This window comes from Sinohyriopsis cumingii, chromosome 3 (genome assembly GCF_028554795.1).
Source record: "Sinohyriopsis cumingii isolate HCF-2022 chromosome 3, ASM2855479v2, whole genome shotgun sequence".
NCBI lineage: Eukaryota > Metazoa > Mollusca > Bivalvia > Unionida > Unionidae > Sinohyriopsis > Sinohyriopsis cumingii.
The window spans coordinates 12,918,628-12,936,641 of NC_142963.1; the positions used below are offsets into that span (position 1 = coordinate 12,918,628).

The window sequence follows — 18,014 nt, forward strand, 5'->3', positions numbered from 1 at the left end:
AAAATCTGAACGATACTGCATTTGTATCATAATCATTGTTGGTTGGGGGTTTGGGGGTTTGGGGGTTTTGGGTTTTTTTTCTGGTGTTTTTTAAATCAAATTGTGAGTTCTGAAACTGGTATCACTCCACTATTAGAAGTACTCTTTCTGTGTACACATCCAGAGGAGGTGACTAAATGGATCTGGTCAAATGTAATTTTTGGGCAGAACCTTTCATACGTTTTGTACAATTGTAACTGTCAAAGATATTGTAATTTTAAAAGGGTGTCTGAACCAACCATAAAGCGAGGCATGCAACTTTTCAAGCTGAAAAGTTTGGAAAGTTTCCAAATGACATCATTTTATTTTGTAATATAAATTTAAACAATGAGGTAATAATTTCAAGTCAATCAATCAATCAGAATGGTTGAATTGTTATTCCCAGAGCACTGGTGAAAATTTATTTACTTGCATAAATGTATTAAATTTAGCAGCAAATAAGCATGATAATGGCCATGTGGTGCTGAATATAAGGCAAGTTTTGAAAATGTAACCATAAAGAACTGATAAAAGAGCATTTAGAAAGATATTATTAATGTGCACATAACTCCGCCCAGATAAATTTGAACTTAGTCACATGGTAGACATCACTTTTGAAAGAAAATGGCATTTTGGTCTACTTAAAATTGAAATTTTGATTCATATTGTGAATGAATGCACACCACAACAACTTTTCCATTTGATCTGGAATGAATAGATTTTGGTATTTTTGTTGATTCTGCTAAATTTTGTGATAATGACTGGATTTATCTGTCAATTCTACATGAAGTACATCAGATTTCAGCAGTGATGGAGCAGCATGTTGACATCTGCAAGTGTGTTTCTGTTCTGTCATTGAATGTTTTGAAATCATAATGTGGCAAAAATATGAAGTCTTTCAATTGCAATTATCAAATAGACACTATGGAATATAATGTTTATTTCATTTTGAGTGCAGTAAGGAGGATGTAATTGCACTTGGAATATAGATTTGGTTTTATTATCGAAACTGTTAATAGCTAGTCATACTTGATGGCAGACAACGTTTAGGTTTTCCACCTGGTTGTTATGGAAAACACATCCTAAGAAACATTCAAAGTTTCATTAAAATATGTTTTCCATAAGTTTGCTTAATGGAAGCTATACCCTGGACACAAATTTGATAAAGAATGTCTTAATGTAGTGGAGACCCCTCTCCCCAACCCTGGGCCAAAATTTTTGATGGGACATATCCTAAGAAACATTTCTACTGGGCAATTATTGACAAGAAGTCAAAAATAGTTGTTCTAGCTGCTTGAAGCTGCATTAATGCAAGGGAGGGGATCCACCTTGAATATAATTTTGGTAGAACATGTCCAGAGAAAAAAGTTTTAGTAAAACTGGCACTGCCGTTTTTGGGGGTGAAGTTGAAAATAGTAATGAGGCTGGCTGACATAATAGATACATGGCTTCTCCGGAAGTCCACCATTATATCATCATACCCTAATCCAAGGAAAAATACGGTATAAGATGACAGAAGGGACCCTGTGTCAAGCTGTGTTATTTTTTATATTACATTTAATTTCTTTATGTATATTCTTAAAATGAATGAGTACTGTATAGGACTTACATCACATGAACCACAATAAAATGAATGAGTACTGTATAGGACTTACAACACTAGAACCAAAATAAAATGAATGAGTACTGTATAGGAATTACATCATGCGAACCAAAATAAAATGAATGAATACTGTACAGGACTTACATCATGTGAACCAAATTAAAATGAAAGAGTACTGTATAGGACTTGCACCACATGAACCACATTAAAATGAATGAGTACTGTATAGGACTTACAACACTAGAACCAAAATAAAATGAATGAGTACTGTATAGGACTTGCACAACATGAACCACACCAAAATGAATGAGTACTGTATAGGAATTACACCATGCGAACCAAAATAAAATGAATAAATACTGTATAGGACTTACATCATGTGAACCAAATTAAAATGAAAGAGTATTGTATAGGACTTGCACCACATGAACCACATTAAAATGAATGAGTACTGTATAGGAATTACAACACTAGAACCAAAATAAAATGAATGAGTACTGTATAGGTCTTGCACAACATAAACCACATTAAAATGAATGAGTACTGTATAGGAATTACATCACACAAACCAAAATAACATGAATAAATACTGTATAGGACTTACATCATGTGAACCAAATTAAAATGAAAGAGTACTGTATAGGACTTGCACCACATGAACCACATTAAAATGAATGAGTACTGTATAGGAATTACATCACGTGAACCAAAATAAAATGAATGAATACTGTATAGGACTTACACCACATAAACAACATTAAAATGAATGAGTACTGTATAGGACTTACAATACATGAACCACATTTAATTGAATGAGTACCATATAGGTCTTACAACACATGAACCACATTAAAATGAATGAGTACTGTATAGGACTTACAACACATGAACCACATTTAAATGAATGAGTACTGTATAGGACTTACAACACATGAACCACATTTAAATGAATGAGTACTGTATAGGACTTACAACACATGAACCACATTAAAATGAATGAGTACTGTATAGGACTTACAACACATGAACCACATTAAAATGAATGAGTACTGTATAGGACTTACATCATCAATATCGCTCACATTCAGTTTCAGAATATAGGTCTGTACTGCAATCTTTTCATCTATTGTGATTCTGAAGAGGCTGGGACTGAAAACAGGACCAAACAGGTTTCTCTCTACTGTGATAAACACCTCTGCCGTGCCACGTAGCCTGGGCAATGCACTATCATACGCAACCACCAGTAGCTGTGTTGATAATAATAATAATCACAATAATAACAATTGACTACTAAATAATTTCCACTCTTTTCTTGTATGAATGAAATAGTTGTTTCAAAAGAGGTTGGTGCAATGGAATTTGAATGTATTAATTAAATAATTAGTGTTAATTGCAACACAATAAAAATGACACTGATAACTTATGACAAAAAAGAATTATTATATTCAGATTAACATATAATTTGTTTAGCATGAAGTTTGATCATGCAATTGTCAAACAATAACAGTGTGTAGCATGAAGTTTGATCATGCAGTTGTCAAACAATAACAGTGTGTAGCATGAAGTTTGATCATGCAGTTGTCAAACAATAACAGTGTGTAGCATGAAGTTTGATCATGCAATTGTCAAACAATAACAGTGTGTAGCATGAAGTTTGATCATGCAATTGTCAAACAATAACAGTGTGTAGCATGAAGTTTGATCATGCAATTGTCAAACAATAATAGTGTGTAGCATGAAGTTTGATCATGCAATTGTCAAACAATAACAGTGTGTAGCATTAATTGAGCTTCAGTGGATTTAATTAGAACACCCTACATGTACAAATTCTTTTCATATTCTTTCATCAAAACATGTTAAATTTATTGTTTCAAACTAATAACTTGATGCGTGGTTTTCAAGGCTTAAAAACAATATGAAAAAAGTTAATTTTTTTAAAATGATGACTGATAAGTCCAAAAACACAGAATCTATATCTGACATGCCCAATTTTTAAAATCTTTTTTAAAGCAATCATTCCTATGAAATAAATGCATACAATCTGACATCAATACTTTAAATGTAAAATTCCCAAATCTTACATGAATACTTTATTTAAAAGCAATCCGACATTATATAATGTTTGAAAATGACACTTGAAATGTAAATTTCAATATATTTATTCAACATTAAGCAAAAAAACTAATTTCTTACCTTGTAGGAACTGAACTGCAGAATGTCCTGACGAAGGTTGTTGATGACGATTATCTGTCCTGTTGTATTGAGGACATTAAAGAAACTCTCTGCAGGATATTCTCCTATTACTTCATACACAATTCGTCCCTACAATGACAAATACAGATGCGATGTAAAAAGTTATTAGCACAAATGAAAAAACAATTGCTCTTGACAAAGGTTCTCACCCCAATTTAAATATCAAATATTTTGAATGCCAGGGTTTTGCACCTATTGATAGGGGCATGGTGTTGCATTTTCAAAAGTGATTGAAACATCTATTGATAGGGGCATGGTGTTGCATTTTCAAAAGTGATTGAAACACCTTACAATACAAGTTTATTAAGCTTTATTTATGCTTACAATGGCTACCAATGCAAATTATATTCACAGTCTCTTGAAACTAAATATTTGACCTTTAAGGACGCTGAAAGTGGGGCATCTCACAAAAATGTTTGTGAAACATTTCCACTTGTTGACAGGTTATCATTTCCCTATGAATGAATAGCCTTGATAGCCCTTGGTAGCCCCGGCAGGATGATTAAACTTTGTTGTCTCATGCAAAAATCGATGCCACTTTAAGTACATGTGGCATGTAAACAACTACAGCATCATGTGCTACTGGTGACAATGAATATCGTAGTGAATTGTTAAGTGACACATGTTTATTGTCAAAAGGATACAGATCAAATGATGACTAGCATATTTTGTATTTTTGTTTATGTTTTTTTTAATGGGACATGACTGATACAAGCATTTATAACATATGATCCATACAGGAATTCATGAATTTTTCATATACTTGTACAGTACCATGTGAATTATGGATTATTTTACATAAAGGTAACACATATAAAAGATGTCAATGTACAAGTCTATTTCAAACTAGTTTTGTCCTTATTTCATTCAAATTTCCATTGTTTAATTTCCCTCAGTGTAAATCCTACTGACAACAGGTCTTCTCTTATAAATTTCATTTGTATGCAAAATTGATTATTTTTCCAAACCACTTATCTTGACATCTACTTATGTTGATAATGACAATGTTACTTCAGATCCTATAATGTCAAGATAATTGGGTATTGCTGTATCTTGTATATCAAGACAAATGGGTAGTACTGTATCTTGTGTGTCAAGATATATGGATAGTACTGTATCTTGTATGTCATGATAAATGGATAGTACTGTATATTATGTCAAGAAGAATGGGTAGTACTGTATCTTGTATGTCAAGATAAATGGGTAGTACTGTATAATTTATGTCAAGATAAATGGGTAGTACTGTATTTTGTATGTCAAAATAAATGGGTAGTACTGTATCTTGTGGGTCAAGATAAATGGGTAGTACTGTATTTTGTATGTCAAGATAAATGGGTAGTACTGTATTTTGTATGTCAAGATAAATGGGTAGTACTGTATTTTGTATGTCAAAATAAATGGGTAGTACTGTATCTTGTATGTCAAGATAAATGGGTAGTACTGTATTTTGTATGTCAAGATAAATGGGTAGTACTGTATTTTGTATGTCAAGATAAATGGGTAGTACTGTATTTTGTATGTCAAGATAAATGGGTAGTACTGTATTTTGTATGTCAAAATAAATGGGTAGTACTGTATCTTGTATGTCAAGATAAATGGGTAGTACTGTATTTTGTATGTCAAGATAAATGGGTAGTACTGTATTTTGTATGTCAAAATAAATGGGTAGTACTGTTTCTTGTGGGTCAAGATAAATGGGTAGTACTGTATTTTGTATGTCAAGATAAATGGGTAGTACTGTATTTTGTATGTCAAGATAAATGGGTAGTACTGTATTTTGTATGTCAAAATAAATGGGTAGTACTGTTTCTTGTGGGTCAAGATAAATGGGTAGTACTGTATTTTGTATGTCAAAATAAATGGGTAGTACTGTATTTTGTATGTCAAAATAAATGGGTAGTACTGTTTCTTGTATGTCAAGATAAATGGGTAGTACTGTATAATTTATGTCAAGATAAATGGGTAGTACTGTTTCTTGTGGGTCAAGATAAATGGTCTTACTCTATGTTTTCATCTGGAATGTTTTGCTATTACTATTTCAGAAAATTTAATTCAGGAAAATATATTGACAAGTCTTTAAAGGTAAATATTTAAATCTATTCTAAAATCCTAATCTAAGAGTCTTAGGTACTGCTGTGTCTTAATACCAAGAGAGAGAGAGAGAGAGAGAGAGAGATTTCAACATCGTTAATATGCCTTCTGATACATTTATTCCTACTTACAATCAATCCTTGGCGTGAGGCAGAGACATTGACAATGCTAGTAGTATTTGGCATCCATGTCTCTGGAATGGTTACACGGTAAACGGCATTCTGTGTGAATACAGGTACATTCTGATCACGTGTGACAAATACAGTCAGACTTGCAGTCGCAAGCTGTGGTTGTGGGTAACCATTGTCTGTCACTGACACTGTGCACTGAAGAAAAAAAAAATACAATTTTTTGTAATGGTAAAATTTCACATTCATTCATATTTACTAATATTAAACTTCATAAAATCTTTATTTGTATTGTTTCTAATTAGTGAATAACTCAAAGTATCACGTCAAAGACTAAACTTGTTCTGTTTCTGATAAGTGTCTCAAGATAATGAATTCTAAAATTCCCAAAATCTGGGATAAAAAATAGCAAAGAATCCAAACAATTTTACATTGGTAATTTAATTACATGAATGAAATTACATAATAAAATACAATAAATGTATCAATGAAATTTCCACTGGATACTCAATAAAATAACGTAAAAGTATCAATGAAATTTCCACTGGATACTTAATAAAATACAATAAATGTATCAATGAAATTTCCACTGGATACTCAATAAAATAATGTAAAAGTATCAATGAAATTTCCACTGGATACTTAATAAAATACAATAAATGTATCAATGAAATTTCCACTGGATACTCAATAAAATACAGTAAATGTATCAATGAAATTTCCACTGAATACTTAATAAAATACAATAAATGTATCAATGAAATTTCCACTGGATACTCAATAAAATACAGTTAATGTATCAATGAAATTTCCACTCGATACTCAATAAAATACAATAAATGTATCAATGAAATTTCCACTGGATACTCAATAAAATACAGTAAATGTATCAATGAAATTTCCACTGGATACTTAATAAAATACAATAAATGTATCAATGAAATTTCCACTGGATACTCAATAAAATACAGTAAATGTATCAATGAAATTTCCACTGAATACTTAATAAAATACAATAAATGTATCAATGAAATTTCCACTGGATACTCAATAAAATACAGTTAATGTATCAATGAAATTTCCACTCGATACTCAATAAAATACAATAAATGTATCAATGAAATTTCCACTGGATACTCAATAAAATACAGTAAATGTATCAATGAAATTTCCACTGGATACTTAATAAAATACAGTAAATGTATCAATGACATTTCCACTGGATACTCAATAAAATACAATAAATGTATCAAGCTTTTTTCCAAATAGCTATCTTTAATAAGCATTACAATTTGGTCAATTATTTTAAAATAATATTTCTGTTTTCAAGAAAACTATGTTTCCACAAAGGATATCAATCTCTTTTATATCTTATCTAACATCTTTGATGTTGCTGTTGTTCTTGCAATTGTTGTTGTTATGGGTATAGCACCATTTTCAACTCATCATAGGCTGTTGTTATGGGTTTAACACCATTTTCAGCTCATCACAGGCAGTTGTTATGGGTTTAACACCATTTTCAGCTCATCACAGGCTGTTGTTATGGGTTTAACACCAGATTCAGCTCAACACAGGCTGTTGTTATGGGTTTAACACCAGATTCAGCTCACCACAGCTGTTGTTATGGGTTTAACACCATTTTCAGCTCATCACAGGCAGTTGTTATGGGTTTAACACCATTTTCAACTCATCCTAAGCTGTTGTTATGGGTTTAACACCATTTTCAGCCCACAACACAAACAAAATTAAGTCCAAAAGTTTTAAAAAATCCTATATGGATACCTATTTTTCACCATCTGGACTTGTAAATAATAATAATTGCTATATATCTACCAGAAAACTTTGAAACATCAAAGCACTAAGTAAAAGGAGGAGGTAAGTATCCATCATGTTTCAGTGGCTGATTGTAGATTCAATTCCCACCATCAGACCAGCCTGGATCAGCTACCATGGTGTGTCATTAGGCAGGGCACATGACTATTGCAACCTTGGCATGGTATAACCTTCAAAGTGAAGTTGTGCCAGAAAATATCAAAGAATCAAATCCCAAAGCACTATTTCTCAGAAGCCTATTAAACAAAAAAGTGTTCTGACCGACATGTCTAGTCCATGTAAAAATGAATCATTGAGGTCAGGATCCACATGTCCAGTCCATGTAAAAGTGAATCATTAAGGTCAGGACCTGCATGTCCAGTCCATGTAAAAATGAATCATTAAGGTCAGGACCTGCATGTCCAGTCCATGTAAAAATGAATCATTAAAGTCAGGACCCGTTTGTCCAGTCCATGTAAAAATGAATCATTGAGGTCAGGACCTGCATGTCCAGTCCATGTAAAAATGAATCATTAAGGTCAGGACCTGCATGTTGAGTCCATGTAAAAATGAATCATTGAGGTCAGGACCTGCATGTTGAGTCAGTGTAAAAATGAATCATTGAGGTCAGGACCTACATGTTGAGTCCATGTAAAAACGAATCATTAAGGTCAGGACCTGCATGTCCAGTCCATGTAAAAATGAATCATTAAGGTCAGGACCTGCATGTTGAGTCCATGTAAAAATGAATCATTGAGGTCAGGACCTGCATGTCCAGTCCATGTAAAAATGAATCATTAAGGTCAGGACCTGCATGTCCAGTCCATGTAAAAATGAATCATTAAGGTCAGGACCTGCATGTTGAGTCCATGTAAAAATGAATCATTAAGGTCAGGACCTGCATGTTGAGTCCATGTAAAAATGAATCATTAAGGTCAGGACCTGCATGTCCAGTCCATGTAAAAATGAAATATGAAAGAAAGGATTTGCATGTCCACTCCATACAAAAATGATTCAGTATGTCAGGACCTGCATGTCCAGTCCATGTAAAAATGAATCATTAATGTCAGGACCTGCATGTCTAGTCCATGTAGAAATGAATCATTAAGGTCAGGACCTGCATGTCCAGTCCATGTAGAAATGAATCATTAAGGTCAGGACCTGCATGTCCAGTCCATGTAGAAATGAATCATTAAGGTCAGGACCTGCATGTTCAGTCCATGTAGAAATGAATCATTAATGTCAGGACCTGCATGTCCAGTCCATGTAGAAATTAATCATTAAGGTCAGGACCTGCATGTCCAGTCCATGTAGAAATGAATCATTAAGGTCAGGACCTGCATGTTGAGTCAATGTAAAAATGAATCATTGAGGTCAGGACCTGCATGTCCAGTCCATGTAAAAATGAATCATTGAGGTCAGGACCTGCATGTCCAGTCCATGTAAAAATGAATAATTGAGGTCAGGACCTGCATGTTGAGTCCATGTAAAAATGAATCATTGAGGTCAGGACCTGCATGTCCAGTCCATGTAAAAATGAATCATTAAGGTCAGGACCTGCATGTCCAGTCCATGTGAAAATGAATCATTAAGGTCAGGACCTGTGTGGTTAAGTCCATGTAAAAATGAAACATGAAAGTAAGGATCTGCATGTCCAGTCCATGTCAAAGTGAATCATTAAGGTCAGGACCTGCATGTCCAGTCCATGTAAAAATGAATCATTAAGGTCAGGACCTGCATGTCCAGTCCAAGTCAAAATGAATTGATAAGGTCAGGATCTGCATGTCCAGTCCATACAAAAATGAATTGATAAGGTCAGGACCTGCATGTCCAGTCTGTGTAAAAATGAAAGATTAACTAAAATTTTAACAAAATGGTTGGTGCCAACACCACCATTGGAAATTTAGCCACTATGTCTCTCATGTCCATATGTGTGGACTTGACGACAAAAATTACTCACTGTAAATGTCATATCTGGGGTCCCCAAGAGAGATTTATACAGGTAAACTCTTCCTATGGCCTCATTCAGCAGGAAGAATTCTCTACATCGGTCATTAGAACTAATGGAATAGCTCAATACATTCTGCAAATGAAATTAAAATAAAAATCAATGAAAATTTGCAAACATTAGTGTTTAATAAATCTTACAAAGGTAAATGAGTGTGTGTAAATTTGTAAGTATGTATGTATGTATGTATGTATGTATGTATGTATGCATGCATCAATGTTTATGTGTGTGTGTGTGTGTGTGTATGTATGTGTGTTTATATGTATGCATATGCATGCATGTGTGTGTGTGTGTGTGTGTGTTTGTGTGTGTGTGTAAGTATGTCTGTCAAACCTGTCCTAATTATCCCCTTTACTCAGCAGTCACCTGTTCACAAATGCCACTGTAATTTCCCCTGGCAAATTTCTTGTATAAATGTCCAGTAAGTAATGGTCAACTGCCTTGTGCAGACAGCAGCAAGATGTTTCCTAATCAAACAATTTCTTCATGCCCAAAGTGGTCACTCCTTAGTATTTACAGTGACTGCCCAGTCTATCTTTTTTTTGGCTTCATGAGTAAAGCATTGTTTAGACAAAGGAATACCATGTGAATCAATCTGCAAACATTTCTTTTGGCTTGTTCTCCAAACTTCAGTCATTCTGACAGTGCAACTTGAAGGTAAAGATATGTCAAATTTGAAAGTGAGGCAGTTTTTATCATAAGGGCAGAGGGTCAAAGCTACTGTATTCATTTGCTGAATGGTTGGAAAAGAATATTGAGTTATTACAGCAGAAATGGAAGTTGCCTTTTGCACTAGTGTGACTGGCATAGTTTCATATCTTCATCTGATTGCATCTGAATTGAAAAGTTCATCTTTAGTAATAATAATAATAATAATGCTTTATTTACTGAGGGTGACTCATTAGTCATTGACTATTCTCCTTTGAGGCCCTCTTAAGGAGAGTATAACAATGCACATTATATGAAAATAGCAATAATTACTGTTTATTTTAACATGTTTAGTATTAAAATACTAAATTCCATTATCTATTAGAAACACATATATGCTCATAATATCTCTCAGATATGAGTTTGAGTTACATACATTTTTATTAGGTCAGGTGTTATTCAATATTTAAAACTTGTCTGTAAAGGCAGGTGTATTTTTTGGCTCATGGGTTAAAAAAAATAGCCATCATCATATACAGCTTCTTTTCATCATTTAAGATAATGGTTGTCTTTTGACCTTGGTTGTCTTTTGACCTTGGTGAGGTGAGCAACTGACTAATCCAAATATTAATTTTAAAGCGGGAACAATTTGTTTCGAAGCCTAACTTATACAATTTGGCTGACCCAGCCAATTTTCTATTTTACAGTTGTATGTAAGCTGTCCATCTGTAGTAAAAATATCATTTTGCCATGGTGCACAAAACAAATATCTTTTTTAAAGTCAGCAATGATTTAATTTATAGGATGGATTAAATTGAGTGAGCAGAGTACAGTAATCCTGGGTGGAGCATACATTTTGTAGAAAACAACTTATACTTATATATGATCTAATGCATAGTTTACATAAGTCAAAATATATATATATATATATATATATAAATATATATATATATATATATATATATATATATATATATATATATATATATATATATATATATATATATATATATATATATATATATATATATATATCATGGCAACACATAAATCAAACATTTGCAGTTTGAAAAACTAAAAGCCAGATAACTTTCAATAGCAAAATAGTTTTAGACTCCAAAGCTTTCGATCTTTTCACAAGGCCTTCATCAAAGGAATGAAGTCTGGACTGGAATCACATGGTCAACTTAATGTTGATCATGTGACAAAATCCTTTTGTACAATGGCAGAAGTTTCAATCCCAATTCACAGTTCAACACTGGCTCCCATTCCATGATTTCAACAGCTTCCCTTATCTTTTATCCTCAGGGTATTATTCTCTCTACTCTGATGTTAACCCAAGAAATAGTATACCCTGATTCTTTGCAATTCTCACCAACTACTGTCAGGGATTCTCTGTTGGTTTAAAAGTGTTCTTTAACTCTAATTTGAAGGATTCTAGCAGCCTCCCCAATGTAGTCTTATCCACACTGGAGCTTATAGCTTATAGTTTATAGTGTGGTCTATGGGATGTACCAAGACTAAGCGGATGCTGTTAAGAAAATGATATTAGCTACATTCTTATGGATGATTTTTTATGTAGTCTTTTGCACCAATGTATGGTACAAGGACAGTTAAACATCTTTCTCCTTTTTCCTTAATATGTTTTCCCATCTCTTATCTTTTTTAGGAAACTCAAACATCAAGTTTTTGTAACCATCGGCCATTAAAGCTTTCTTAATATGATTGATCTCCATCACATGATCTTCCTAGTAACACGTACAAAATGTTTAGGCAGATTCTGCCTGGATTTTAGGTGGATTCGGGGTGTGATCCACCTAAAGAAAAAACAAATTTCAGATGGGCTTTAGGCGTACTGGGAATACGGCTAAGGTGTCAGACTGAATCAGTCTAATAGTTAAACATACTATTTCTCATATTCATGCTAAAGGATAACTGCTAGATGGAAAAGTTCTGATTGTCCAGTTCATTTTCCTACTGTAAGATGGATTTTGGACTTAGACTGAATTTAGCAGAAATGTTATGCGAAATTTTGAACTTTATCAAAAGAACTACAAGCACAGATGAATCTCTGACTTACAAAATTTGGTGCAAGGTGGATTTTGAACTTGATTTAATGTTTACTCTGAAAAATAAGTTTTTTTGCTTCCTATTAAAATATGCTCTTCAAAAATCATACCCTAGTGAAAATTTGACTGAAATTTTTGGCAAAAACAGTGATTTTTTTAACATTCACTCAAATGTCCTTTTTTAACAAAAATGTCAGGAGATTTCACCAAAATTTCTGAAAATATCAGTGAGAATTTGTGACTGAAATTTCACTGAGAGTTTGCCAAAAATTCTGAAAATATAGTGATATTTTGTGATTGTAATATCACTGACATTTCAATAAAAATAATAAGATATAATAAAATTTATTTTTTGTTTCTTGTACAATTTGAATGATTTTCAGCAACATTTATATTTCCTGTTTCTGATACTGTAGCTGTAAATTTATTGTTATTTTGGGAACAAAAACTTCTTTCCACATCTTTCCTTGTTATGTTTCTTTTTTAAAATTTTTGCTGTTGTTGCTGTTGTATTTTTGTTTAGCTTCAAATGGATTTAACTGACCTCAAACAAGATTGTTTTCTTGTTTTCTATTTTAAAGCAGAATTTTGCTTTTCTCCTGACCTGAATCTGATGTTCCTCGATATGGGCCCTTTTTTTAATATCATCTCCAAAACTGTTTTATTTTAAATAATGCTCTATCTGGTCCCATTCTGCAATGAGCTTTCTAATAAATATTTGTTCCGTATAGTATTTAACAGCTGATTGCTGTAAAGAGCATTCCGATTGGTCAATAGTTTGTACTTGCCCAATGAATTGTTGCTTAATGGAAACTGATGGGAATAAGCATGCTTGCTAAACATGGCAATTCAAATTTTCAAGTGGGATATGAGATTGAATAACCATTTGAAAAATGTGCATCAATGAGAATAGCTTGAATGCAAAGTCGATGGGAACGTAATTGGTCAATCTGTATGAAAACTGAATGCCAGGACTAGCATTTTGCTTTTTGTGCCATAAAGAGCTTTACAGTAGCGGTTAACGTGCTAAATATGTCCAGGAATTGAACCAGGATGATTTTGAAGTTATATAACTCCAAACTGATTAACTTCCAGAATTTAAGGAGGGACAATGTATAGATCACAGGTGGGAATTGTTGATATTGTTGCCAGATACCCATGTCTATCAAAGATAGTCATATCTTTGCTGAGTTTTCTTGGTCTCCTAGTAGAATCATCCTTCAGTATTGTGAGTAGCATTATTGTTTATATTATCAAAATACTCTAGTTGTGTTGGAATTCAGTGTAAAATAAGAGTAATTATATCATGATAAATGTTTGTCACAGACACTTGTGGTGTGATGTGATGTGATTTGGATTTTTAACATTGCTTTAACAATTTTTCAGTCATATCGCTATGATGTCTGCAATGTGGCAGTTTATACTGATGTCTAGTACTGAGGCATCATACCGCAGACATGTAGAATGATGTCCCACCCAATCACATTATCCTGACACCAGACCAACCAGTCCTAATACTAACTCTTAATGCTGAGCGCCAAGTGAGGCACCTGTTAGTACCATTTTTATAAGTCTTTGGTATGACTTGGCCGGGAATCAAACCCATGACCTCCCACATCGGAGGTGGACACTCTAACCACTAGGCCACCGGTGTGGTCGATGCTTATGGAACAAGGACTAATTCAAGAGACCAAAACAGCATCATAGACCTTTATTTTTTGCTACAGAAAGGTATCTAGTTTTTAGTCTTTCAAAATGACAAATGTCATTTGAAAAGTAGTTTTACCTGGAAAAAAGTTAGTAGCTGCTTTTATAAGCTCAAAAAGCAAATGTTGGAGGTCAGCTGGTGACTGGACAAATGTACTAGATAATTCCCCCACCCTCCACCCCACCCGCATGACAGGCAGTCATCTCCATGTTAAATTATACCATACCTACACAAAATTAATTTATTCACTTCTAATGATAAGTGTCATTGTTTCTGATATAAAATCCATCTATTTTTTTATTTATTACAAAAGTCTACAAAATGAAATGAGACATACCAGATGCTTCATATGTTTTTGTTACTGTGTTTGAAATGAGACATATAAAATCCTTTGTATGTTTTTGTTACTGTGTGAGAAATGAGACATACCAAATCTTTCATATAATATGTTTTTACTACATCATCGCCACTAAACCAATACATGGATGTACCAAGAAAACCAATAATGAAATGTAAAATTAATGTAACAAGAAAACCAACATAAAAGTGTCATGGAAAAACTCACACTGTCAGCATCAGTAGCTCGAACATTAGTTATATTTGTTCCCACTACACTGTCCTCTGCAATTGTAATGGTATATGAGGTTCTGTCAAATACTGGTCCAAACACATTTCTCCTGACATTGATAGTGGCTGTTGCTGAAGCTCTCTGACTTGGTGTGTCTGATGCATATGCTTCAACCCTGAGCTGTAAAATGTGAAAATATTACACATCATCATCTGAGCTGTAAGACAGGAAATGTGAAAATATTAAACATTATCAGCTGTAACACAGGAAATGTGAAAATATTAAACATTATCAGCTGTAACACAGGAAATGTGAAAATATTAAATATAAACTATCAGCTATAAAACAGGAAATATGAAGATAATACACATTCTCAACTGTAACACAGGAAATGTGAAAATAATACACATTCTTAGCTGTAAAACAGGAAATGTGAAAACAATACACATTCTCAGCTGTAAAACAGGAAATGTGAAGATAATACACATTCTCAGCTGTAAAACAGGAAATATGAAGATAATACACATTCTCAGCTGTAAAACAGGAAATATGAAGATAATACACATTCTCAGCTGTAAAACAGGAAATGTGAAGATAATACACATTCTCAGCTGTAAAACAGGAAATATGAAGAAAATATACATTCTCAGCTGTAAAACAGGAAATGTGAAGATAATACACATTCTCAGCTGTAAAACAGGTAATGTGAAAACAATACACATTCTCAGCTGTAAAACAGGTAATGTGAAAACAATACACATTCTCAGCTGTAAAACAGGTAATGTGAAAACAATACACATTCTCAGCTGTAAAACAGGTAATGTGAAAACAATACACATTCTCAGCTGTAAAACAGGAAATGTGAAGATAATACACATTCTCAGCTGTAAAACAGGAAATATGAAGATAATACACATTCTCAGCTGTAAAACAGGAAATGTGAAGATAATACACATTCTCAGCTGTAAAACAGGAAATATGAAGAAAATATACATTCTCAGCTGTAAAACAGGAAATGTGAAGATAATACACATTCTCAGCTGTAAAACAGGTAATGTGAAAACAATACACATTCTCAGCTGTAAAACAGGTAATGTGAAAACAATACACATTCTCAGCTGTAAAACAGGTAATGTGAAAACAATACACATTCTCAGCTGTAAAACAGGTAATGTGAAAACAATACACATTCTCAGCTGTAAAACAGGAAATGTGAAGATAATACACATTCTCAGCTGTAAAACAGGAAATATGAAGATAATACACATTCTCAGCTGTAAAACAGGAAATGTGAAGATAATACACATTCTCAGCTGTAAAACAGGAAATATGAAGAAAATATACATTCTCAGCTGTAAAACAGGAAATGTGAAGATAATACACATTCTCAGCTGTAAAACAGGTAATGTGAAAACAATACACATTCTCAGCTGTAAAACAGGTAATGTGAAAACAATACACATTCTGAGCTGTAAAACAGGTAATGTGAAAACAATATACATTCTCAGCTGTAAAACAGGAAATGTGAAAACAATAATATATATGATAATCTCCATCCGATCATTGTGTATGTCAGAAGATAATGAAATCTAACATTTAATCCATGTTCAAATTTTTTATTTTTAATTTAGTGCATTAATGTGACTAGCTGTCAGAATTTGGATGTTAAACCATTAATGACAACACTGGGAATTAGAATACACCAGTAATTGCAACACACTGATAATTACAACATACCATTAATTACAACACACTGGGAATTACAGCACACCGTTAATAACAACACAATGGCAAGATATTGTAACTGCACTGACCCAAAACAGTACATTTGTGCATATGTGATCCATGTATTTAGAACTCTCCTTAATGGGTTTAAGAATTGCAATTCAGCTACAAAATGCCATAGTTACTGTATATACATACTTGTAAGTCAAGTCCAACAGCTACAAAATGCCATAGTTACAGTATATACATACTTGTAAGTCATGTCCAACAGCTACAAAATGCCATAGTTACAGTATATACATACCTGTAAGTCAAGTCCAACAGCTACAAAATGCCATAGTTACAGTATATACATACTTGTAAGTCAAGTCCAACAGCTACGAAATGCCATAGTTACAGTATATACATACTTGTAAGTCATGTCCAACAGCTACAAAATGCCATAGTTACAGTATATACATACTTGTAAGTCATGTCCAACAGCTACAAAATGCCATAGTTACAGTATATACATACTTGTAAGTCAAGTCCAACAGCTACAAAATGCCATAGTTAAAGTATATACATACTTGTAAGTCATGTCCAACAGCTACAAAATGCCATAGTTACAGTATATACATACTTGTAAGTCATGTCCAACAGCTACAAAATGCCATAGTTACAGTATTTACATACTTGTAAGTCATGTCCAACAGCTACAAAATGCCATAGTTACAGTATATACATACCTGTAAGTCAAGTCCAACAGCTACAAAATGCCATAGTTACAGTATTTACATACTTGTAAGTCATGTCCAACAGCTACAAAATGCCACAGTTACAGTATATACATACTTGTAAGTCAAGTCCAACAGCTACAAAATGCCATAGTTACAGTATATACATACTTGTAAGTCAAGTCCAACAGCTACAAAATGCCATAGTTACAGTATATACATACCTGTAAGTCATGTCCAACAGCTACAAAATGCCATAGTTACAGTATATACATACTTGTAAGTCATGTCCAACAGCTACAAAATGCCATAGTTACAGTATATACATACTTGTAAGTCATGTCCAACAGCTACAAAATGCCATAGTTACAGTATATACATACTTGTAAGTCAAGTCCAACAGCTACAAAATGCCATAGTTACAGTATATACATACTTGTAAGTCATGTCCAACAGCTACAAAATGCCATAGTTACTGTATATACATACTTGTAAGTCAAGTCCAACAGCTACAAAATGCCATAGTTACAGTATATACATACCTGTAAGTCAAGTCCAACAGCTACAAAATGCCATAGTTACAGTATATACATACTTGTAAGTCATGTCCAACAGCTACAAAATGCCATAGTTACAGTATATACATATTGGTAAGTCAAGTCCAACA

At 33.2% G+C, this 18,014-nt stretch overlaps 1 protein-coding gene across 1 annotated transcript in view; it reads right to left on the reverse strand.

The window, feature by feature from the left end:
• LOC149802467 (uncharacterized) overlaps positions 1–18,014 on the reverse strand; it is a 512,180-nt gene that overhangs the window by 123,693 nt on the left and 370,473 nt on the right. The window contains exons 89-93 of the mRNA XM_089951513.1: positions 14,904–15,086; positions 9,866–9,988; positions 6,097–6,291; positions 3,815–3,943; positions 2,686–2,868 (exon numbers count right to left, since the gene is read on the reverse strand). Coding sequence (XP_089807639.1) covers positions 2,686–2,868; positions 3,815–3,943; positions 6,097–6,291; positions 9,866–9,988; positions 14,904–15,086 — 813 coding nt within the window. The remainder of the gene's footprint in view (positions 1–2,685; positions 2,869–3,814; positions 3,944–6,096; positions 6,292–9,865; positions 9,989–14,903; positions 15,087–18,014) is intronic.